The sequence below is a fragment of the Psittacula echo genome, assembly GCF_963264785.1.
Source record: "Psittacula echo genome assembly, chromosome: 1".
Taxonomy (NCBI): domain Eukaryota; kingdom Metazoa; phylum Chordata; class Aves; order Psittaciformes; family Psittacidae; genus Psittacula; species Psittacula echo.
In genome coordinates this window covers 121244249-121270840 of record NC_137735.1, presented here as the reverse complement: position 1 = coordinate 121270840, position 26592 = coordinate 121244249, and the positions used below count along the sequence as shown (strand labels likewise).

Here is a 26592-nt window from a genome sequence, read left to right as displayed (position 1 = left end):
CACCTTCCACTAGACCAAGTTGCTCAAAGCCCCATCCAACCTGGCCTTGAGCACTGCCAGGGATGGTGCAGCCACAACTTCTCTGAGCAACCTGTGCCAGTGCCTCACTCCCCTGACAGTAAAGAACTTCCTAATACCTAGTCTAAATCTACCCTCTTTCGGTTTCAAGCCTCCTTATCTCTCCTTATCTTGTCACTATGTGATCTTGTAAAAGTGCCTCTCCAGATTTCTTGTATGCCCTATTTACGTACTGGGAGGCAGCTCTAAGGTCTCCCCTGAGCCTTTTCTTTAGGCTCAACAAGCCCAACTCTCTCAGCCTGTCTTCATAGGAGAGATGCTACAGCCCTCTGCTTGTGGTCCTCCTCTGGACTTTGTCCAACAGGTCATATGGATTTGGGAGGAGGTTGTTTGTTTTAAAAAACAAACAAGCAAAAACTAAACCAATCAGTCAAACCAGGGATGAGAGACGCTGCAATATCAAATAGTGTACTGTAAGTGCACCATTTTTTTTGTAAGAGCCTTTTGCCATGTGGATATGATTTTAAGGTATATAGTTTTACCAAAGAAAGTTTACTAAATAATAAAGCTAAACCCTTACCTCCAATGAACATTTATTTTGTGAAACTGAAATATTGTAAATTATAAACCTGCTTACATCTCTGCCAGGATGATCTCTTAGAAATATGGCCTCTGTGTTGTTTTTGACGGAACCTGGTCTTGATATAGTTCGTGGTGTACGCACAACTTCTTTCTCTGTCTTTATTTTATTGTCTCTAAAGCCCTTGAGGGAAATACTGAGAATCTGGAGCAGCTGTGATCACGAACAGACCTTGTTATTATTCCTATGTTAACTTGTGGGATAGTGCAGGATGTATGCAGTATCTGTTTCCAGACCACAAAACTTGAGAAAGATTATATGCTTATATCTGTGAAATAACACTCAAGGCAACCTTGAAAGGTGTAGACCACAATGCCTTTCTTGCACAGTGGTTAAGCTGAACTGTTCTTTATTCTGGAGGTCTTCTACTTTATAACACATACAGAAGCAAGTAATTTCATGGAAATAGAGATAAACAGGTTACAGATATCTTACTAAATAGCTGATGGTGATTTGTGTTTGATATCAAACTCTAGGCTAACCCAATATTGCTGATTTCTCCATGGGAAGAGTAACGACCATTAATGGACATGCTCTGGCACATACATACTATACTGCAATGTTAGTGGCTCGATGATTTCAGTGATAAGAAAATCTGTAGAACATATCTACTCTTTTCACTATCATTTGTGTTGGGATTTTGTTTTTTTTTCTGTCTGTTCTGTCATACCACTGATAATTGTCTTTAAAAGTTATCTTTTCAATTTCTGTTATGTTTTATGGTTGACAGAATTATTTTCTGATGAAATCTTACTTCCCACATTAAAATTACGAATATTTTCTATTTTTTTATATCCCATAGTGAAATCCAAAATATTTTCTTTATAATTACCTTTCTTTGTGGTGACTTTACTGTTGGCTATGTATATAGTGTTATTTAGGACACAATGAAATGGAATGAAGCTGCATCAGGAGAAGTTCAGATTGAATATTAGGAAAAGGTTCTTCACTGAGCTGGTTATCAGGCACTGGAACAGGCTCTCCAGGGTCATGGTCACCAAGCCTGTCAGAACTCAAGGAGCATCTGGATGACACTCTTAGCCATATGTTTTAGTTTTAGGTAGTCCTGCAAGAAGGAGGGAGTTGGATTTTATGAACTTTATGGGTCCTTTCCAAGTTGAGGTATTCTGTGATTTCATAGAATAGAAACATATTTTCCCCAAACTACACCCCCCCACCATTTTTTTTAAAAAAGCGTGACTAAAGCTCCTTCCTACCTTCCCTTCTGATTTTAGCTTGGGTCTGTAATGCTCATCTTGATGCCTGTCCAGAAAAGTAGTGTGGATCTTGATGTTCACCCAAAGCCCTTTACAATATATTCTGCAATACATTTCTACCACTTCCGTACTTCTTGGACCTTGACAATGTTGGACACATTTCTTCCTCAATCTGGAGAACAGCAACATCAAGTAGCTGACCACAAAACTTGCTGTAACACTTAAACATTCATATTTACTTAGGTTAAGTCTACTGGTAATAGAAGTTGTTTTTCTCTAGTGCCTGGAATTTGGAAATTGTAATTTGTATGTGATCGCTGCATGGTGACACACCATTAAAATAATGCCCCCCTCCCCTCTTCATTTTTTTTTAGGGACGCAAGAGTGAGGCAGAAAAGTACTTTGTGAAGGCTATTCAGCTGGATCCTACCAAAGGAAACTGCTACATGCATTATGGTACGTTTCAGATAGATAAGGTTTTCACACATATTGCAGGTTTGCTGTTAATCTCTCAGAAAGATTAAGGATTTGAAATGTGCTACTGGCAAAATATCTTCTTTAAAGGAAAAGAAACTAATCTGTCATGTATAACTTCATCTACCTGTTAATATAACTTCATCAATCTGTTAATCACTGCAGAGGCAAAAGTGAAGATTTTAATATTTTTCATAACTTTCCTCCTGTGAGAGGAATTTCAGTATTGCTGCCTCTCTGGGAAAGAAAAAAAGGTGACTGTTGCCATATCTCAAAATTTCATGAGCTGGGCTATTATTACTAACAGTTTTGGCCTAACTTTGCTGGTTGTTGCTGGGTGGGCAACTAGAAGTTATACTTTACTGTGCATGAGTTCTATGTATTGAAGTGTGTGCTTTGTGTTGAAGACTTAGATCTATCTCCTTCCTAGCATCTTCATGGTTGAAAAGGATAAGTATTACAAAAGTTTTTGACAAGTTGGCAGGTTTTTGTCGTACTGAGCCATGCACGTGCAGAAAGTACACAGATAATTTGAAGGTATCTTTATAAGTTTGGATTGTTTATGCTAGATGTGCAAAAAATAGTTCCAGATGTGATTAGTCCCAAGGAACCAAAAATATTTAACTTTATGGACTAATTCATACTGTATTTTAAAGCTGGTAATAGACGAATCTAAAAATGCTAGCTATGTAGTCCCAATTGGAAAATACAGAAAGAAGTAATAAATTTAATCTTAGTTAAGGAAGAAGGTAGGGAACCACAAGCATATTTTATATATATTTGTATATTGTTTTAATTTCCTCTTCTAATTCTAACTGATAAATGTAAAATAAATAAAAAAGAGTGGCCAAAAGGGAAAATTAATCTCACGTCATAACCTTGTTTTTACTTTGTGTGATATCTGAATTGCTCACGTTGTATTTCCCTTTGGTCCTATGCAGTGTAAAATTCTGTATGCTAGACTGCCAGAATCAATACATACATTGTTATTTAGAAAATGTTATGGTATTTAAATTAATGTAGGCCAGTGTTGCATTATTTTGCATTATGGATCATTGCAGTTAGTAACCTTGTCTTCTATTTATGCCTGTACAGGCAAATCTGATACGGGTATTTGTGCAGATAAGCTCTGTTATTTCAATTGAATATTAATACAGTTGATGTCTCAAAATAATCAGGAAAAGTTGCAGCAGATTGTATCTTGAAATCCTACTCAAGCCCCTTCTAGCCTGTGTTATTAAGAAATCTATCCTTACTTAGTATGAAAGGTCTTGATTATCTGTCCCAGCAATTGAAGTTGATTGTGTGCATTTTATTACAGGTCTAGACTTTTTCTTCTTTTTTCTCTCTCACTATTTCATCAACTAGCCTCTTTTCCTGCAATATTCCCTTTGTGTCATTTTCAAGTCCCCTATAATCTGAAAGCAAGGTTATTCAAATCATCATTCATCTCAGGAGTATTGACTTCTTCTTTACTGGACTAGTGTTAAAATGGTGTGTTGTTTCCTAATGAAGATTATTGCCTAAACACTTTAGCAGATTTTTCTTTTATTGTGTCACAGGTTCAAAATGTGGTTTCTGTGTCCTTGTGCAGAGGATATTGCAACATAAATGACATTCTGCAGATTAGGAGTGAAAGGCAAAATTTAGTCACTGGAATACAAGCATAGTAAAACGTGATGCAGAAAGGCTGTGGACACAGGAAGGTTCTCTATACCAGTCACTAGGTCTTTGTTGTGGAGTATTATACACAGAGAACTCTACTGTATGCCAGTGAAATCTTTTCTTTTAATGGCATAATTTCAGATCACCTCATAAAATTCAGTGATGTTACTCCATGTTTATATCAAAGTAGCTATGAGAGAGATGTGGTTTACTTCTGCTTGTCTTACATGTCTATGTAGTACAGTTGATCTCAAAACCTTGTCACTTCGGGCACAGGACTGTAAAATTTGAAATAAGTGATTCCTTCCTTCCTGCCTGTCTTCTTCCCTCCTTCCCTCTTTCTCTCCCTCTTTCCCCTTTCTTTCCTTTTTCACTTTCTTTCAATTTCACTTCCACCTATTTCTTGTATTGATAAGGATTCTTTAGTGTATGTTACCAGGGACATTCCAGATACTACACAGGAATCCATAGTGAATGTTTTAAGCTGTATCTCTATCAGTTCATTAGCTTATTTTAGCACCTTGTCACAGGTACAGTCTATGTCTTACACTCCAAGTGTTAAACTATGGGGAAATACATTTGTATTTTCCATGTAAATCTTAGAGATTACTTTTTTTCTCAGCATGAAGATGTTGGAGCAGAGAATAAATTAGTTGGCATCAGCCCTAAAGAAACCACATACCTCATGGAACAGCCAAATGAAAAGAATGGTCAGCTGGGACAAAAAAAGTGTGTTGATGGACTAGCAGAAATAAATGGATTGACGATTTTCTTCCAAGTGCACATGGATGCACACACTTATAATCTGTGCTCCCAGGATGTGCAGATGGTCTTTTTGACTTCTAACCTTCTGGATTTTTTTTTGGAGCTGTCAGGAAAAATTGTCAATATACTGTATCTTTCAAGAGGCTTACATGTGTGTTACATTGTGCTTCCATTCAAGACTTAATCCAAAGGCTTTCTTAGGCATGATTTGGTGCAGGAGTCAACTTATTTGATCACATGAAAATTTGAAGATGTGAACAGATTCATGGTTGCTCCTTGGATAATACCACCACAGCACACTTCTCTGCTTGAGGTAGTGTTAGAATTAGTTAGGTAATTTGCTGGTTTTGTATTTCAGTGGACTTAGGTTTAAAGCAGTGTTTCTCAAACTCATTGTGCTTGGAGATGTCTGAAAGGAGAACTAGTGGAAAAGCTGAACAGATAGAAATCCCTGCACACTCCTGACACGATGCCGCTTCATTGGACATAAGAGGGAGGAGCTTTTACTCTAGTGATGAGAGTGGCAATCCCCTCATAAGCTGAAATGCAGGCAGCTGCTCACCTCTCTTTCTTTTTTCCTAATTCTTATCTAGTTCTCCACTAATTCTCCCCTTCTCTTCCCCTTTTCTCCTTTTTCTTTCTCATATGCCAGTTATTTGAACATCTAGAATTTGTGTAAAACAGTTGTCTTATGAATATGTGAGTGTTGATGGTTGATCTGATACAAGCTACTCATGTACATGGTATGCTACCAGAAACACCTAACCGATTAGAGAAGCTGCATACCAATCAGGAAGAAGAAAAAAAAGTGGCAGTTGAAAGACTGCAGAAGCACCAGGTTTTGATTTTTTTTTATTTTTTTAATTCTCTGTCAATGAAAATGCTATATTTGGCACAACCTACAAGTTTTAAAATTAAAACACTGTCAGAAATTATTTCAGATGCTATATTTGACTGCTCCTTTAAAGTCTGGGGCTTTTAGTTAGATATATTTAATACATTTTTTTAAGAAGACTTAAAATGAGTAGTTTGGGCTAAACATTAATAAATGCTTATTTATTTTTGCATTTCCTTTCTCTCCCCCTCCCCCCACCTTTAAAGTTTTCTTCAAAAGGTCTTACCCACATCTGCTCATGGTATTGGCTCTTATGCATCCCATGTTACTTTGAACATTTAACTCAAATATGCCATTTTTGATCCTGCAAGACCTCGGTTGCTTCTGTCATCAACAAAATAATGACATAATTGAAATGGTCTCCATTGACCATTAAGAGGACTCTTTCTAACCCAGTTGCCTTGATTAAATACCTGTGGTTAGGAGGGATGAATCCAGGTGTGAAGCTGAGGAACCAGAGACACCTATGAATTAATCAAATCCAAAGGAATTTTTGAATATATATTTGAAGAACATGTTGGGATCTAAAGAGTCAGTAAGTTCAGTTTGTTAACAAATGTGCCAAACAGGAATATTCAGCCAGGTCAGACCAGTGCCATTATGGCCCAGGGGTTATTTGACCACTCACAAAGGAAGTAAAGATCTCCTATTTCTGTCTCCACTGAGCCTATCTCAGAAGTTGGAGAAAGATTCTATATAAAATTTGTTAATGCACAGAGATGAGATGAATTTTAAACAGTGAAACACTTAAGTGCTCATCTGTTTGAAAATAAAAAAAAACTAAATTCTTCAGTATCTTTTCATTGAGATGGCTACTAGGATATAGTGTAATTTAGGAGTTTGAAGTTGTTGAAAGCTTTGTTTACTAGGTTTCACTTAAACAAGCAAACAAACAAAAAAAAATAACCCCTTAAATCTACAGTGAAATTTAAGTCATCCGAACATTTTGCCTCCCAAACTTATTTCCTTTATAATTTGCTGTTTAAAAGAAAAATAATAATAATGAAAACCACACTAAAGCAAGTTTTGCTAAACCTGCCACTTTTGTTTAGCCAACAAGCTGCTAGCTTGTTTGCTAAAACCAGGGTTTGCTACCATACTCTTAAAGTGCATATAGTGGCCTCTCTTCAACATAATGAAAATGGAGTGGCAACAAAAAGAGAAAGTAGGTTTCAAGATAAATGTGTGTACAGAAGTCCCTTCTCCCTTACATTTGTAATGGCTTAATTGGAATGGGAAAGTCTAGAACCCAACAGGATGTTCATATTAAGTCTGTTTTATTAATCACCATTGAGACCCCTTTTAAAAATAGCTTCCTTTGAATAATACATTGTTTCTAATAACTCTAAATTGTTTAATGATTCCTTTTTCATTATAAAAATGGATTATTCTCATTAGATTAAGTATGCATTCACTTAATTAGGCAATTCACATTGTTCATCTGCCTTTTACAGTGCATTCTCAGTTACAGATATAAAACAAAATGAAAAATACAGTGTCAGATAAAATAAAACTGAAGCATATTAGCTATACGCTCATTGAAGGAGGAACATGTTAACATGTTCCCAAACATTCTAACATGGGGTTTTTTTTGCATTATCTTTCACTTCTGAATTTGTGATAATTTAGGAGTTGTTTTTATAGATTTTTTCATATTATCTGGTTTGGGTTTTGGTTGGGTTTTTTATTATTATTATTTTTTAACACAAGTTTAACTTCTTAGCTGCTCTTTTTTTTTTTTTTTTTTTTTTTCCACTTTCATCCTAAGTCTTTCTAATGATTGTTTCAGCACAGGGTTTTTAGCCCTTTCTGATGCCTAAATTTTCACCTGATCCTGTGAGTACTTTGTATGTGACTTGCATCCAAAGATGACTGCTTTATCACTCATAAGTCCCAGACTGAAAATTGATTGGAACTGCTGTATATTAAGCTTCAAAATAAATTTATTTGAAATATAATAGCAGTGGATTTTCGAGCACCATTTTTTTCAGTCTTTAAGTCATACACTTGCGTGTACTAGTAAGTGTGAGGATTAACATATGTTTACAGATGTGGATTCAGTTTTCTTCTTAGATGTGTTGTATTTATAATATTTCCATGCAGTCATATTGCTGGAGCTTTGTGTCTTTGTTCTTCATTGCCTGAAGAGCAGCCCTGGAAAGCTTTATCTTCCTGCCATATATTTAAGGAAAAGATTTTATGAAGAAAACAGTGTAATAATGAAAAATAAAATGTCAACAGGGTATTGATAAGAAAGACAAATACCAACCGTGGCCTAGTAACAAAGTCTTACTCATTTCTTCAAGAGACTTTTATGCCAATGGAAGAAATGTCACTCTAGTCCATGGGAAGGTCAATATTTATCTTTGTCAATGAAACAAATAAAATTTACTTCACAATGCATAATTCTAGTGAATGAATTGTCCATTTCTGACTGGCAGGTTAGATAAATGTGGTATATGCCAAATGATAAATAAAACAAAGTACATGGATCTGCTCCACGGGAAACACCAGATGCTACATTGTGATTATATATTGAGAAATTAAATTACTTGATGAGATGGTTCACAGCCAACCAGATGTAGTATGTCCATCACAGAGTGACTTAGCCAGCCTTCCAGTGTGCACTCAAGAACATCTCAGTAAATGAAAGGCTTTTTGCCATTTAAAATCTTTTGTAAATCCTAACACTAAACATATAGTGGTTTTGTGGGGAAACTGTAAAACAAGTTTATGATACTCAACACATGTTCATAGAACATAGGCACTCTTTAGAAGAAGGGTTTCCCTGTCTTGGACATGCAGTGGACTATGACTTGTACCTCCTCCTACGGTATGAATGAATGAATGAATGTAATTCCAGGAAAACAGGATTCCTAGACCGAAAATGGGAAGATAGACGTAACTCACTTGCAAAAAGACTTCATTAAGCTTACAACCTTTCTGCTCCCAGAACGCTCTCTAATAACTTTGATTTAAGAAAATCTTCAGCCTCTGTTAACACAGACAGTATTTCTTATCTCCAGACTGAAACTGAACAAGCAACTGAGCTATTCAAAAGAATATACTAACTTGAAGTCTTGTTTGCAGTTTTCTTGGCAGCTGTAAATGATGAGTGTACGAAGGCAATTTACTTGTAAATTGTCAAGTCCTTTTTGTTGTTCTCTAGGCTGTTGCTATCACACAACATTGAAAGCAGATTATTATAAACCACTCTAATAACTATTTATTCCAACCTTCTTTTAGAAACAATCACGTAAGTGGAATGCAGTGGAGTATTTCCAAACAAGCCAGGTTACTGACCCTAAACACTGTGGAATTTCCATGTTTCTGGTTCTTCCCTTAAGTTTATCTTTAAATCTCATCATTCCGACATCCCAAATACATGGTTGACTCTGCTTCCTCAGCACATTATACTAGACTGCTAGAGAGATGTGGTATAGAAATTACAGATCAGAGACTGTAGACTAGAAATGTGGCTTTATACTTATTTCATTTTGCAAAAATATGGGGTTTCTGCAGGAATCAAAAAAGCCTGTGCCATGAACAACCATGGAGACTTCTTTGTTAATGATTGTGCATTTTGACCTATGAGTGCCCCCTCATTATGAGGATTTTTGAAGAAATGGCATGGAGCCACTATAAAAGTGCAAATGGATAAGACTTTCCCATCTAAATTTCACTTTTCCAAACCTTATACATCATCAGGTACCTGGGGAATGACCTAGGGTCCAAAATCTTCCTTAGTATTTGTAAAAGATGAGGTCCTCTGAATTATATGTTTTCATCATTAATCTTTCATTTTAGTGAGAGCTTCCAGTAATCCAGATGTGGTCACAATTTCAGTCATCGAGTCCCAAAGGCTTGCAATTTAATTTTTTTCTCTCTTATCTCTGGTTATGCTCTGGATGTCATCCAATGGTATATTTAGCAGAAGTGTAATATAAGTTTTTCAGACAAAGTAAAAGGCTAGTTAAAAGACCTTTCCAAGCCAGTGTGTATATTGAAGTTGCAGCACCCACGGGCTTGTGTAGTCTTTCTTTATATGTTATTTGCATTAAATGATCTCCATGGGAACCAACTGAGGGGCGAACTCCCCAGAAGCCTTTCCAGCAAGAAAGGCAGAGAGCAGCTTTAGATAAAGATAGAATGGGCTATAAGGAGCAACGAAACATACCAGAATGCTGCTACCATCTAGGTAATCCTGATAAAAGTTCTCTTTGCTTCCCCTGTAAAATTATACGTTCAGCAAGAAATTTTCATCTAAACAGGCTTGCAAAACAGGATCTTTAAGCAAACATTTCCTTTCTCTGGGAACTGCTCATTCACAGGCAATGAATCTGGTTTGAAACTCTTGAAGGAGACAGTTACATTAGGTCATGTCTCTCAACTTGGCATCTTGCAACATTGATTCATCACCTGGCAAGCTTTGGAAATCAACTCAGAGGCAAGGTCTCTCCTCTCATTTCTTCCACAGAATGCTGTTGAAATTTTCCATTCAGAAATCTCTGGCTGCATATGCTCTTTTGCCCTGCATTACCACAAGGGAGTTGAAGTTGGTGGTAACTTCAGTGGCAGTTCTGCTGCCACTGGCATCATCTCACTGGTGCCAGTGAGAATGTAGTTCAGTTCTCAAGACATTATCTTGTAGCCTTACTGCGTGCTTCAAAGACGAGATGTGACGCTTTGGGTCAGCAAGAACCCAGTCTGTATTCTGGTTTCTGTTGAAACTGGAAATGCTTTGACAGCAACAACGAATATACACCTTCAAATCCTCAATGTTGAATGTGCTGCTGAAAGAACTTTCAGTGAAGTTTATTATAAACAGATTTGACAGTTGAATCTATGGTCTTGATATAGCCAGTTTTCATGTTAATATAGTTGTTTAAGTTGCTGCCATGGAAGGAGAAAACTCTTTTGAAGAAGATAAGGTGCAGAAGACCTGGTGACAAATGTATATTAAAAGAAGCAAATGTTAATTATTCCCTGTTATGGTGGGATTAGAGGATTTTTCCTTCTTATTCACAAGGTAGTTTACTCAGTTTTGCTTGGATTGCTAAAGATATCAGGACAAAAGTGTAAGTCATAGAAGTTTGAGTAAGTCCAGAAAGTCCAGACCTAAAGTGTTCTGAGACCATTCAAAATGGTTCTTTTCAAAAGCAGCAGTAGCAGGATGGGCTATTTCAAAAACCTACTCTGTTCTGGTACAAAGTACCTTTGAATGTTTGCCAGTGAGCACAAGAGAGAATATTTCAATTAAAGAAAGATTGGTGCAACTTGCACTTTTGTCTAATAAAAAAAGAGGCTTATAGTGCCTGTAAGGAATAGTTGAACCCATTCTAGAGGAAGGCACTAACACCTTTGTGCTCTGGCCATAAAAGATTGTTGCACACTGGCATATCCCAACCAATTAATACCTTTCATATTACAACAAAGCAGAACTATCAATTCAGATGTATGGCTTTTAAACCGGTGTTGGTGCATGTATTAACAAAATGTTTTACAAATGTTCATGCTCATTTTAGAAAGATAGTTATACCAGATAGAGAGCTGTATGCTTTCATCTCTGTGGATGAAGATTTGTTAAAAATTTTGACATAAGATGAAAATGAGTTGTTTTTCCTCAACTCTTAGGAACTGAAAATTCTTGGTTGTTGTTTAAATTGAATATATACTTTTATCTTACTTTTCAGTAGTTTGCATATATTGCCTCGATTCTTTCTTGTCAAATATAGACTCAAAACTGTTGTTGACAATCTGCAAGAAAAAGTAAGTTTAAACAAAGCTGACAGGATTTGTCAGCTTTTATACTATTTCTGATACTTAGATAGTTTAGGGGAGAATTATTATGTGGGTAGTGAAATACTGAATCAGTTCTTTGCTGTCAAAGGTCTTTCAAAACTCTTGACTACACATTTACCCTCAGCTCTGTGCTGTGTAGCAACAAAGGTGGAAAATTCTATTAAAAAGGTAACATTGTTCCAGGCCAAGAACAGTGTTTTTGAAGGTCACACCTGAACCTGGGCTGTGGATTTACCACTCCCATTTCAGAAAAATAGTAATGAGAAATATTCTTTCCTTGATAAAGGAAAATCAGGGATTCAGAGCTTCTAAAAAGCTGTTTTCTCTAAAGCTGGTTCTGATTCAAGAAAACAATCAGGCTACCATAATTTATGTTGTTGGCAAGAGTTGGAGTCATGACGCCTGCAATAAGAAAGCTTGGGATGTGATACTGGGCAGTCTCTCATAAATCATGCAGTTTGCCAGCTGCCTGTCAGAGGAGAAAATCCTGCATGCAAATTTAGACTCACACAAGTGGTTGCTGGATCCAGGGGCTTGTGGATCAAGCCTTCCAATCCACCTTCAACTCCTTGGCATTATTTTTCCCAGCTAGTGCTCTTCTCTTGAGAAACACACCTTTATGGCTTGGGCAGGAAAAGTTCATAAGTCTGATTTCTAAATAAGAAAGTGCAGCAGTAAAGTACCAATCCACTTTGTTGTCATATGAATTCAGTATATCATATTAAAATGAATGGCAGATAATGTTATCAAAACGGGACATCTCTTCTTAGATGCTTTAAATTAAATTTAGATGCGTCAATAAAATTAGTCTGCCTTTCAGGAGAACTTGGCAAATCAATTCTCAACAGAAAGTTTCCATCTTGTACTGGCTCTGACTGCAATAGATAGATAGCATACTAATGATAGCTCACTTTCTTCATAGCTGACTGCATGATGCTGTGTTTTGAATTTGTGGCTAAACCAGAGTTGATAACATGCCCATGTTTTGGCTGTTGCTGAACAGTGTTTTAGCAGAAAGGCACAGATTCTTGCAGATCTGAATAACTAAGATACAGGTGACTATCTGAGTGAATAATATTCTGTCTCTTGCTAAGTTGAAATGTATCCACAGAGAAAACAAAAACCTAGGAAAGCTGTCCTTCATCACTTTTTGTATTGAGAGAATTCCTTCTGTGAACAGGTTCATGATATCAAAGCATCACTGAATTCACTGTGCCCCTACACACCTTGCTAGCTCTGGTTAAGTTAATCTGCGTAAGCATGAAAGTAACAGGGAATGTATGAGGAAGGGAGGCAAGTTAAAAAAAGAAAATCCCTCACCAAGAGAGGAAGTAATTTGCTCATGGCAAAGTGTTCCTGAAGAGGCTTGTGGCCAGTGATTATCTGGTGGACTTTTGGTTGAGTGACCTTTAGAAAGATAAAAAAGGAAGGATGGGATACTGGAGTGTATAATCACATACTTTAAGATAGTTTTTCCAAATATAAAGTTATGTAGACACAGAGTCTGGATGGCTGAAACCCTTTGAAAAGTCCTTGATCCATAAAGAACACATTTTATAAATTAGGTGTGAAAAAATCATTAAAAGAAGAAGAAATAAGATGGTTTGAGTACCTTCCAAAATGTTTTTTCCCCTCTTCTTCAAAGGAAAACACATTCTTATTGAGTTCTACTAGTTGTTATGTTTTGTTTTGAGACTACTGTACTTTCATTAAAGTTTTGTTAATCCTAACTTATTCATTCTTTCTGGTATTAACTTGGTTTAATGATTATGATAACGTCATTTGTAAAAAATTCAGTCCCTTAATTTAAGCCATCTGTATTTTCATGTGAAAAGTAAGCATCATGTAGGGAACTTGTATAAACCTATCTGTTGTGATTTTCTTAGTGTTACTAAAATACATGATAAAATACCAGTCGATGAGAAAATGAACATGAGCCGGCAGTGTGCGCTTGCAGCCCAGAAAGCCAACTGTATCCTGGGCTGCATCAAGAGGAGCGTGGCCAGCAGGTCAAAGGAGGTGATCCTGCCCCTCTACTCTGCTCTCGTGAGACCTCACTTGGAGTATTGTGTGCAGTTCTGGTGTCCTCAACATACAAAGGACATGGAACTGTTGGAAAAAGTCCAGAGGAGGGCCACGAGGATGATCAGGGGACTGGAGCACCTCCTGTATGAAGATAGGCTGAGAAAGTTGGTGCTGTTCATCCTGGAGAAGAGAAGGCTGCGTGGAGACCTCATAGCAGCTTTCCAGTATCTGAAGGGGGCCTACAAGAATGCTGGGGATGAACTCTTCATCAGGAACTGTAGTGACAGGACAAGGGGTAATGGGTTCAAACTTAATCAGGGGAATTTTAGATTGGATCTAAGGAAGAAATTCTTTACTGTTAGGGTGGTGAGGCACTGGAATGGGTTGCCCAGGGAGGTGAGTGCTCCATCCCTGGCGGTGGTTCAAGGCCAGGTTGGATGAGGCCTTGGGTGGCATGGTTTAGTGTGAAGTGTCCCTTCCCATGGCAGGGGGGTTGGAACTAGATGATCTTAAGGTCCTTTCCAACCCTAACTATTCTATGATTCTATGATTTATATATTTAATAATTTTAGAGCAAAGTATCATTTATGATTCTAAAGCTGAAGAAATATGTTTGCATGTATTTATGTGAAAAATATTTTCATATGATTCTGAGATATACTTTTAAATTGGAATATATTTCACTGTAGATGATACTTGATTTTATTTCATTTTGTTTTGAGGAAGTGAATATCAGTGTATAGGTAGAAGGGCAAATTCTTAAATGGCAGGCTTTTCAGGGATGGGAGTATTGTTTCTTGATAGCTGAGTTGTGCTGTGTTGTCCTTATGCTTCATAAATATGTTCTGCAAATATTGCAGTTAGTTACTACTTTTCATATTTATTACTTTTTTTCCTATATTTATTACATTTTTAAAGATAGTGAAATACAGAGTAGATCAACCAATGACTAAACATTGAATCTTAGACATCTGAGATTTTTTTCTTTGTTTGTTTTGTTTTTTAAATTCCTTTTCCTAACCGTATTGTCCATCAGTTATTTTTGTGGGCTCACATTCATGCACTACATTGCAGGTCAGTTCCTCCTAGAAGAATCCCGCCTGATAGAAGCAGCTGAGATGGCAAAAAAAGCAGCTGAACTGGATAATACAGAATTTGATGTTGTTTTCAATGCAGCTCATATGCTCAGGTTAGTGCTTTTGCATCCACCTTACTTGATTTTCCTCCCCACTTTTAGAGGAAAAAAAAAAAGTCTTTACAGCTTTCGCTTACACAGGGTCCTTTTTAAAGCTCAGCAACTCTTGAATAATTCAGTATTGCGATTAAAATAAAAAGAGTTGGACTGAAACTGTTGCAGGATTTAGCACTTTCTGATTTTCTGTGCCTTCTCTTGTAATTTCTTACTTTTAAAATTTCTGTTCACAAGCAATTAATCCTTTTTGCTTGCACACAAGAAAAAGTGAGTTTTTTGTGAAGAACCATCTGCAGAATTTTCTTTCACCTGATTTTAAAAATTTAGATCGCATAGCAATTGAAAATAATAGAGTGGTCTGGGTGTAACTAGGGAATATTGAAAACACAAGATTTTATATTAATAACAATAGGGAACAGTACAATAATTAGAAATCTAAATATTGCCAGGCTAATTATGACTTTGAGACTCACAGGAGCACTTAGTGATGTTATCAGAATCTGTGATTTAATATTTAGTGTTACATTTAATCCTGTTGTCCTATTCAAGTAGAATAAAAATTTAGACTACTTTTTTTCCTTTTAAAGCTGTCAGACCCAGATATGTAGTAACATTAAGCTTCTACCTGAACATTATCATTAAACTCACATTACAATAATAGGTATCCTCCATGCTTATTTCTAGGATAACTATTTAATTATTGTCTATTGTCCGCTAAACAGCTATGAGGATACTTGGTTTCATTTAGATCATATCTATGCTTAGAAAATGCATAAAAAGGGAAACAAAGAAAACAATTCATCATTAACACAAGCCAGTTATTGAGATAATTTGTCTGATGAAGGTATCTCGCCTGGCTGTTTATACTTTTAATACTTAGGATATGAAATGAAAAGAAAATGGTATTAAAGAGCAGGTAGAATTGGCTTCAGCCAAGTGGCCTGTGTTTCAGAATGAAGGTTTCTATACCAGAATTTTGAAATAAGACCCAAAATACCCTTTGAGAAATAATTCTCACTGCTTGTAGATTAGAAAGAAAACCAAGACAGATGGTTAACTGGCAAACAACAGTTTGACCTCCCTCAGGTATATGAGCTATTTTAAAGATCCTTCCCTTCCCCCTGATTATTCTCTGAATTATATCTCTCAAGATAGAATTCAGTAGTTTGAAACATTTAGATTAATGAAACAAATTCACTGACAGAAGCTTAGCAAGTTAGGCGTGAAAACTGAATCCAAAACAGTATAAAGTCTGCCAGTCTCCTGATTTCAGTGAGAATGTTGTGGAAGGTGGTTTCATGGTATGATTGTGGGTATCTTAAAATGTGGTGGCATAGATCAATATTGTTTTGGGGATAAGTGTAATAAGTGTTTTACTTCCTCTGTGAGCACTGAGTGAGGCATCCCAGGTTTTGAAGGTATGTCTTTACATTGGGATATGAGTTTTTTTTTGACTCTCAGAGTAAGAGCTATATGGCTGTACTGTATACATCAGGTGTGGTTACCCTTCTTGGTCTGATTGGGAGTGGACACTTTTTGAGAGGCTTTGACCAGCATTGAGCTCAGTGACTCTAAACTGTAAGCAAAAAAACAAAAAAGAACCTTCTAAAAAAAAGAAAACCCATCAAACCAAACCACTTAAAAACAAAGCAAAATAAATTAAAAAAAAAAATGCCCAGTGGTTTTGTTTAGCTAGAAACCAACTGTGGTCTTTCAGGATATCCAGTTGGTCTAATTTTTCACTTAAATGCTCATCTTTCTTTATGAAAGATGATAATGCCTTCCTAATGCGCTTTGGGAGTCTAAAGTGGTCTGGAGGATTTAGCAAGAATTAGGGTGGCAAAGTGAAATCCAGTGCTGCCAAGTATTTGCTTAAAACCCCATGTGTTATGATCTATCTGATTTTAGCTAAAACATGATTCTGTTGTCTGCCTTTGTTCACTGCTTAGCAATTTATTCAATGTATTGCTTACATAATACCTGCTGGACAAGAGGAATGTATATTTATACATTAGGACAAAGCAGCTACAAATCCATCATGAGTCTGTGGGACTTCAGAAGCTGATTTTCAAAGTATTCAGAATGATGGAGAGCTGAGGTGATTCCAAGAGGAAAGCAGATATGAGGACACAACACAGGGAGGAAAGAAGGGAGTACTCAGGCTGGCATAGAGTGACACAACTCGAAACTGTGGGTGCTAACAGTCATAAATGAAAAGATAAAATTATTAAGTATAATAGTTTCATGTAGGTGACCAACTGCTCTTTAGGTACCTTAGAAAGCTATAAAAACTGACCAGTAAGTGAGTAAGAATTTTGAATGGACTGCAAAGCTGTGAGGTAGCAAATACATTACAGAAGTTTACAGGGCATGGAAGTGAACTCACTGTTATGAGAGGGATAAATTTTAAAATGTGTTGTAGAATAAGAGGTAGAAAATTATTTTAATGTGGATGGTGCAGGGTTTCCAAAACGACTGGGAAGTAATAACTAGTTGTAATAGCAATTTAGATTTGTGTGTAAATTCTAATTAATTTTTTTTTCAGACCAAGTACTCTATGCAGTGATGTTCTGCTGTAATAGAAAGGAACCATCTTTCCTCCCTGTCGTACTCCTGTTTCCACCATTAGCCCAAGGAGTGTCTCAGGATTCAGAAACATGTAGACATTTCTTCAGAATTGCAGGCAAATTCTTTCAAATTTGGGTTACAGCTGCTTTGAATAAAAACAATCACAACATGCCTTCCAAGTCAATTATTCTTCTACTAAAATGTTTTTCTTTTCCTTTCATTGAGAAAAATGTTTAAATTAAAATGCAACCTGAATAAAGAAATACCAGTTTTTGTAAATTTTTAACTGGCATGATGCAGGTTAGTTTTATTTGGTTTGTTGAAGGTGGGTTTTTTTTTGTTTTTTTTTTTTTAATTTGTAACAGAATTGTTAGCTGTGTCCAGATGCAGTAAGTGTATTTATAGATAGTCTGTTCTCAGTTTAGCAGTCACAGGAAAGACTTCTGTTCCTTCTGTCAGGTATTCTAACACTGTTTACTGCCTGTCTTTGTGACTAAATCTGAAACCGAAGTCAAGAAAAAACCATGTTAGATCTGTATGCATTATTAAGAACTCCCTGTTCCTAATTACACAAGCATAGTTATTAATTTTTTGCCAAGATGACTTCTGTTGGATCGTGATAATGCAGTGCCAGATGAATCAAGTCATCTGTAATAGGAGTGAGATATGGAATGAATGTAATTAATATCTTTGCAACAGTCTGGTAACTTATAACTTGCCTAATACTTGCCTGTAAAATTTGTTTTCTCAACAAATTTGTTTTCTACACAGCTTCATTCAAGGGTCATGTTTGGGTGGTTCTTCTTAAAACAGTAACTGGTCACGTGTTTTACTTTTGTAGTGTTTGCTATGCTCTTTTGCTTATAGCAGTTTGACGCCTTTTTGGCAAAGATACGTTTTATAGGAATGTAGGGAAGTATATATTTGTAATGCCATTTGGTGGCCATAGTTTGAGTGACTAAGTTATGTATTAACAGTGCTAAGTAAAGTTTCAGTTTGTATTTGTATACTGAGGTGAGCTGCCATGAGATAGGTTTCCTGTGATCTAGGGAATGATTACTTTTAGAATGAGGAATGGCAGTGTGATGATACCACTGTACTAATTAGAAACAGGAAAAGAGCTTCACATTGTCTCCAAATGCAAACAAGCATAGGAAAAAGAGCTTTGCTTACAAACATATTTTGTAGGAACAATTGGTTCTTTTGATGCTTCTTTAAGTGGGTTGTTCTGGGAAACACTTACATTACATGAAATTACAGCATACTTATTGGCTCTTTGAAAACAGAAGTCTAAATTAGAGCAATACTACATGACATTGTCTTTGGTTTTCAGTGTCATTGTCTAAACAGAATTTATTCATTCTTTAATTACTGCCCATGTGCTTAAATACATATATGCACCTATGCATGGCTAAGTTTATAGTCTATATAAATTTTGTAACTATAGGTCTATGTAAATTTTGTAAACAAAGAATTTGCATGAAGGTCTACATGTATAGAATATGATTATGATTTTATTGTGACACAAAAAGGTCCATTAAGAATGCTAAGTATCGACATTCATATTTTAAAATAGTAATCTCTTTGAAGATTGATTGTTATTGCTGGACTGACATCCATGATTTCACATAAAAAAAAAAAAACAAAACAGACTTAGGCCTTATACAAAGCAATAGGCAGGTTAAAATTCACTTGTTTATGCATCTAAACCAGTCAGCATTGGTGGTATTTTTCTCTTAAAGCAATATGTTTTCCAGTGATCAACATAAAGATTCAAAATAAATGCAAGCTGAATGTAACTGGGTATCAGGAGGCCCGAAGAGCGATGTGTTGTCAAGCATGTTTATGAGGTGTCACTGGCAGTCAGCTGGAACAAAAACTGGGGAACTGTTAGGTCTTGAAGGCTCAGGTTAAGAGATATGAGAGAATAAAAAGAAGAGACATTTTTGTCCCTTACAGTAAGAGTGAATGCTAGGTGTTAATGGATAAAATCAGATGTATTTTCAAGGTCAGTCCTCATGAAGAGATTTAGGATACAGGTCAAAATATAACTTGCAACTATGAAAAGGACTGTCTTCCAGGCTTGCCTTTGCTTCCTTTCTTCCATTCTGTGTAATTATCAACATTTTATCTAATGTTTTACTCTAATATGAATTATGATTCCTTTAGTAGTGTCCTTCCATTGTTTGACATTGATCCAGGACCCTTTACTGCTCAGTGGCGTAGGGTTACTGCAATTTTCTGCCTCTGTGCCTTTAATTTTTCTCAAGGGAAAGCCATTCCAAGGCTTAACATAATGAATTTCTAGTTTAGATTTCCAGTGAAAATGGGAACCAGAATTCTGCTGTATCTTAACTAACGGAGCTGTTGCTGAATGCCCTAGAAATGGAACTGGCATTTTCCTCACTGGTTTACTGTGGTGTGCATTCATTTCTATAAACCATTTTTAATGGAGAGCTGTAAGTTCAAACTGATTTCAACTTAGGAATTAATGATCCATGTTTCAAGATGTACATGTGGGGGGAAAGCAATCCATGTATTTCCACTGGGCTAAAAGGAGACAGGATTTTAATTTGTTCCATGTTCACATGCCAACACCACTTTTTGGAGGTGAAGTGTACCATCTGTATCTGCCTCCTGGGTAAGGCACCTTATTTTTTCAGAATTTAACCACGTTCAGAAATGTTTTGTTTCCTGACAGCTTTGTGAAAACAGGAAAAAGAAGGGAGAAAAAAAAAAAAAAGCTCTGTGACATCTTTCATTTTTTCATTTTATGTGCCGTGTAGTAAATCCTGAAATTTGGAAGTATGAGATTTCCCCCTGCCCCCCCCAAGTCATTTCAAGTACTACTAATGCTCAGCAGGAGTGATTCAGAAGCAGGTTAAATGACAGGTTAAATTTTTAGACATTCAGTCATTAGACATTCCTAACCACTGCAACCACTGAGTCAATGATACACGTGCAAAGTAATTTAAAACAGTTAACAGGTATAAACCAGGTTCTACTTAGCAAATTTTTAGTCAAGAAGTGGTTTCAGCTTGCACGTGAATTATGTGGGGAACTTCAAAGCGATTATCCTTCTTCCCTTTCTCCTCCCAAGACCAATAACTGTCAAAATGTGTTGATTGGGATTAATTACCTATCATGTAATATGTGGCTAATGTTTAAAATTTGGATGGATGGGAATATAAAATTGGAATACAATTTGATCACTGAATAACAAAGCATGTAAAATCTCCTGTAATGAGCAAGGTAAAATCTCCAGATACAAGTGCTCAGTTGATTGATTAATACACTGTGAAGTAGGAACTGTTCCTGGAAGCAGAAGAAAAAGAAAAAAATGAAAAAACAACCAACCCTACTCAGTGCTTAGTGTTATCTTTGTTTTCCATTTTTTCCATTATGTATCACAGAAATACATCTGTAGTTGCATAATAAACACAAATAGGTTGAAGATCTCCTGTCCTAACTCCCCTATGAAGGGAAATAACTATTCATATAAAAAAATAAAAAAAAGAGCAAATAAAAAGCAAATAACTTTAGCAGAAGATAGATAACCTGCCTGACAGTTCTGCTTGAATGTTCTTACATATTTAACATCTTTCTCATGATGTGTATGTGTTTGACTGATATTCATTGGACCGTAGCCAAAATGAATAGTTGGAGGGAAATTAAGAACAAGACAAAAGAAGAAGAAAGGAATTTGAGAGAAGAAAGGGGCCTGTTGAGACAAAAATGCGTTTGAATCTCTGTGGCAATATATTTCATTTTCATTTGAAGGCATTAAACTGAAAACTCAGGGGAATAAATAAAACTTAAACTACTATGAGAATATAGATGCCAGCTATACTGATAGTGCTTCCCATACCCAGAAACTCATTTTATTCCCCTGAAATATGAGATCTAAGCTTAAATCCCCTCTCAGACTGATGTGCGCAAATGTTGAAATCAAAACTCTATCTTCTGAATGAATTCCCTGCATCCTGAAAGCCCATTTTTGAAAAATCATTGTATTCTCTGATTTTCTTTTTTTTTTTTTTTTCTTTTTTCCCCTTTCTGGAATAATAGGGGAGGCACAGTGAAAGGGACTGCATTATTGTATAATCTACAGCTTCATAATTTACTGTGAAAGTATAGCTAATTATAAAAAACAAGCCAGATTTTCCTGTGGTGGGAACTGATATGTCTCTGGTTTTGTCTCATCTGAGGTTTTTTTGCCTTCTTCATTTCTCTCCTATATGTACTTACATAATTTTAGAACTGAAAAGGAAATAAGGTAGGCAAAGAGAAATCTTTGGACATTCTGAGCTATAAAAAATATCTTTCAGATTGACATACTTTTTGAATTTGTTATGGTAATATCCTTAAACAATGGGGAGTAGTTGCAGTATTTTGGTTTTAGCTATGCTTTATTAGGTATGTTTTCTTTTTTAACCCAAGGAAAATGAGGTGTAACTGTATTGGCTTTTTCTGTCCTGATAGACAAGCCAGTCTCAATGAAGAAGCTGAGAAGTATTATGAAATGGCAGCAGGATTAAGACCTAATGTAAGTACCTTCTTAATGATATCCATTGCGTAAATCGATGAACATGCCGCAATGCTGAACCCTTTGTGATTGAGGAGAAACTTCGGCCTATATTATTTTTGATCTTTTAATGGTTAATTATTAGATAGTCAGATAAAGCTGTTCATTTGTCAAACCAATCCCTATACTTTTAAGTTACCTCAGTGAACTGTTCTAGCAACAAGTATTACTGTGCTAACAGTTGGAAAAGATTTATTTATGTACCTTTAAGTGTATTAAGTTTGGAAAGCTCTCCTAATTCCATCTATTTTCGCTAGTAAAAGAGAATGAAGGGCAATTCTGTGGTCCACTGTTTATGGTATTTTCAACAATGCATTTATGCCTTTTCCTCTGTTGTGAACTTCTGGCAAACATTGTTATTCAACAGAGTTAAAGATGATTTTACTTCAGAGCTATTTACCTCTGAGATTGTTGTATATTGGCAAAGAAAAGCTTATTGCTTGAAGCAGAAATATGTGACAGACCCTTTTTAAAAAGAAAAGCTTATTTGCAATTTTATTGCATCAGGAACGAAAGAAACAAAATATTTTCTTTTTACAATTTTTTACTCAATGTTATATTTCTTTTCAATTACCTTCCATTTTGAGAAAAAACATTCATGAATATAAATGGGGCAGAATTTATTTCAAATACCTAATACTTTGTCTATGCAATAAATCAAATGTAGAACACATTTCTGTCTCAGAAATCTATAGTGCCAAATTTGAGGATACAAATTAACGATTTTAGTCAAGTCAAAAAGAAAAAAAGTTAAAAAATAACAGGCTTAAAATGAAAGAGTTTTCAGAGCTAAGAATTAAAAGCAATACCAGCCAAGACGCAAAACAAGTTAAAAAAATATAATCCCCATAACCCAAAATAAAAATAACTTGTTTGTATGAAATTACACAGTTTTACACCACCTCTTAAAAAAAACCAAAACCAAAACCAACTAACCAAAACCAAAACTCAGAAAATCTGGGTATTTCTTTAGTTCATACTTTGTGAGATAACAATTTGGACTTTGTGACTCCGTATGCTTTCAGATGCAAGAATTTTGGGTTTTTTTCTGCATGGATGCCCTAATGTTGAAAGAATTCCCTCAGTTGCCTGAAAGTTGGTACAGTTCCTCTTCTCTTTTTTATCGTTCATTGTACTCTCAAAATCTTTGACTGTATTTCTGAATTTCTGATGTTTGTATAAAGCCGTATATGATTATAAGTGTGAGGTTTCTCAGAGAGTTTTGGAAATAACTGATGGTTTCTAGCTGATGGCAGTGGTACAATTAAAGTTAGGTATTTCTAGGTGTTGCTGCCAAGTTTTACATGTTAAGACTAAAGTATCCTTTTTGCTGGATGGGATGATCAGAACAGTTTATTAGAGCAACTTGCATTTAATTTTGATTAGTTTAGGTAAAAATCTAATAAGTAAGTTCTGTTTCAGCTTTCTTTACAAATCACAGAATCATAGAATAGTTAGGGTTGGAAAGGACCTTAAGATCATCTATTTCCAACCCCCCTGCCATGAGCAGGGACACCTCACCATAGACTATGTTGCCCAAGGCTCTGTCCTACCTGGCCTTGAACACTGCAAGGGATGAAGCGTTTACCACTTGTTCCAGTGCCTCACCACCCGCACAGTAAAGAACTTCTTCCTTATATCTAACCTGAACTTCCTGTGTAAGTTTGAACCCAGTACCCCTTGTCCTGTCACTACAGTCCTTAATGAAGAGTCCCTCCCCAGCATCCTTATAGCCCCCCTTCAGATACTGGAAAGCTGCTCTGAGGTCTCCACGCAGCCTTCTCTTCTCCAGGCTGAACAGCCCCAGCTTTCTCAGCCTGTCTCCATACGGGAGGTGCTCCAGGCCCCTGATCATCCTCGTGGCCCTCCTCTGGACTTGTTCCAACAGTTTCATGTCCTTTTTATGTTGAGGACACCAGAACTACACACAGGACTCCAAGTGGGGCCTTATGAGAGATAATTTCACTTTTATGTTCAGGATGATAATGTTTCTAGCTAAGCATAGCATGCATATGGTTCATGACTATTTAAAAATACTTTAATGATGCAGAGTGGGAAAGGTATTAGTTTTCAGTGCCAGCATCAACCATCTGATGACAGTACAAGAGCAATATCTCAAGAATGAAAATAAAGCCAAAAGTAGTCATGCATATCTTTTCTCTTATTATTAGCTCTCAAATTTACCGTAATAGTTTCAAATTGGGAGGAAAAGAAGCCACTCATGGAAGTTTTCTAGGTAGTAAGCATTATGATGCAGGCATGGTTAAGACAGAATCTCCCGACCTTTCCAAAGGAGTGTAGAATGCAAATTAGTCAAATCCTGTGTGCTTCATTGCTACATCTGCACTGGTAAATTAAATGTGCACAGGACTATTCTCTAGTGTTGATCCAACTGGCTTCTTGGAGCGTTCTCAGGTACTGTCTGAGAGACTGCAAGTGGCACAGTCCAGAGCTGTGTAGAAGCCATCGTCACACCTTGAAAATGTCCACAGTTAAATTTTTTATTTTGGGTATAGCCTGTGTATCCTCTCACTGTTTTATGAACATGAAGGTTCAGCAAAATTAAGTGAGTCAAGATGCTAGAGAAATATCCTTAATCAAAATATAGTGCTGAAGGATTTAATGATATATTTTTTAATCCATTTTTAATGATCTAGAAACATTTCTTTGGAGATAATTCAAAATAATAGTGGTATGAATGTGACGTAATGTAATGATGTATGCATGCATACAGTTCCATATATGCACACGTATCTACATAGTGTGCATCTGTTTACTGTTAGTGGCTAAGAGGTGTGTTCCCAAATTCGCTCTCAGTGAGAATACTGTGGCAGCCCTGAAGTCTCATTCTGTGCAGTGGATCATCCTTGTTCCTAGAATAATTAAGTGCTAAAAGCATCTGTTTAACAAGAACCTTCCCTCTTCCAGTGCTTGGCAATAGGGAATTGTTGATCAGGATCCCAAATAAACTGGCTCTCTGCTTTTTTTCAGCATGATATTTTTTCATCCTGTGGTTCCCCAGTCACTCTTCCAGATTCCGTGTTGAAAATCCATTTTTCTGTTACCATCTCTTTTCTTATTCACTCTTTTCTTATACACTGTAGTAAGACAACTTAATTTTCAGTTATTCTAAAGAATTAGACCTGTGCCTGGCTCTTGAGAGATTTTCAGCTAGTGCAGCCTGAAATGAAACTCAGATTTCCATTCTCTTGCATTACTTTCTTTACAGTTATTACATCTTGTGCAATATCTCTAATATCACTACTGTAAAATACCATAGAATTATAGAATAGTTTGGATTGGAAGGGACCTTCAAAGGTCATCTAACCCAATCCCTTTGCAATGAGCAGGGACATCTTCAACTGATCAGGTTTCTTAGAACCACATCCATCCTTAGCAGCAATAAGAGATGTTAGTAATACTCAGGCCTTTACTGATTGTTAGCGAATTTGTGTGTTCATTGAGCTTTCATGACACAATTTTGTTCATAGCATCCTTGCTTTGTTTTCCTCTTGCATCCCTTTCTTTGGTTTCTCAACTGTTCCTTTTGTTTTCGGAATGAAGCAACACTTCATACACAATACTTCCTCCCCTGCTCCCAGATGTAGATCCCTTTAGATCCAGAAGCTGCTCTGTTGAGCTTTTCTACACCCAAGTCCAGTTTAAATGGCCAACTGGGTTATGGCTTTCGGAGCTACTTAGTTGTCTGTTTCAGTGTTTTGTTCCAAACAGCAGTCTTCACTCTTGCATTTGTCTCCTTAGCAAACCTTCTTTTCAGTATCTCAAGATTGGGGCATAACAGTAAGCAACCAGTATGCCTTTAAGTCTGAGTCACTCTCATTCGACTAATCCATTTTTATAAAAGTTGTGACTAAGAAGGCTAAAAACATCCCCAGAAAAATAGTATTTCCTTACAGGAGAAACCTCTCTGAAATGAACAAGTCATTGTTTTTAAGAAAGCAGATATAAAAAGATTTTATTTTTGTAGTATTGGGTGTGATTCATTCTTCAATGAACTAATTCTGAGAGGACTGACAGATACTGAAAATACAAATACCCTTTTCTCTGTGAAAAGCTTTATTACAATGAATGAAGTATTTGCAAAAAACAGTAAAAAATTATATCCAGTAGAAGAACAACTGAATACAGCGCAGGTGTGTTAAAATCTATGTCCACATCTTGAGCACCATCTTTGCTTTTGGATATGCCTTCCTTCTGCAGAGTATAAAAGAATTAAAACACTTTGTTACAATTGCAGCACCAGCTGAAATGCAGCTTGGGTGCAAAGAAAGATCAAATCTGACTAGTATTATTATTCCAGATTGAGACGTAGCTGTTCTCTTCATAAAGTTCATGATTGGCCTTATTTGCAGGAGGTGTGTATCTATCCTCTGTGAAAGTAATTTCCAGTCAAATTTCAAATCAACAGTATTTTCTGTAGAATATAGTGCTGCTGCAGAGATGGGGATCATTCTCAAGAATGATGGGAAACATTCTCAAGATTATGTCTATTTATTTCCAAATAGGCTTCAAAGAGTTGACATTCCCCTGGAGAGTCAAGGGGGAGAGAGGAATCCAGGAATCAGTTCGGAGAAGGAATCTACATTTATTTGCTATGGATCATTTCTTGCAGGACTCTCTTTTCCTCCTTCAACTCTATAGGTAACCTACAGAGATTAGCTTCCCATAGCCCCTGGATCTTTTTTAATACTTTCAAAAAAATGCATTCCTACATTGTGTTTTTAC

General features: G+C 36.3%; 1 protein-coding gene across 1 annotated transcript in view; it reads left to right on the top strand.

Moving 5' to 3' along the window:
- Positions 1-26592, top strand: part of TMTC2 (transmembrane O-mannosyltransferase targeting cadherins 2) — a gene marked incomplete at both ends in the record, with an annotated part of 256298 nt that overhangs the window by 211402 nt on the left and 18304 nt on the right. The window contains 3 exons of the mRNA XM_080638943.1: positions 2250-2331; positions 14576-14690; positions 21744-21807. Coding sequence (XP_080495069.1) covers positions 2250-2331; positions 14576-14690; positions 21744-21807 — 261 coding nt within the window. The remainder of the gene's footprint in view (positions 1-2249; positions 2332-14575; positions 14691-21743; positions 21808-26592) is intronic.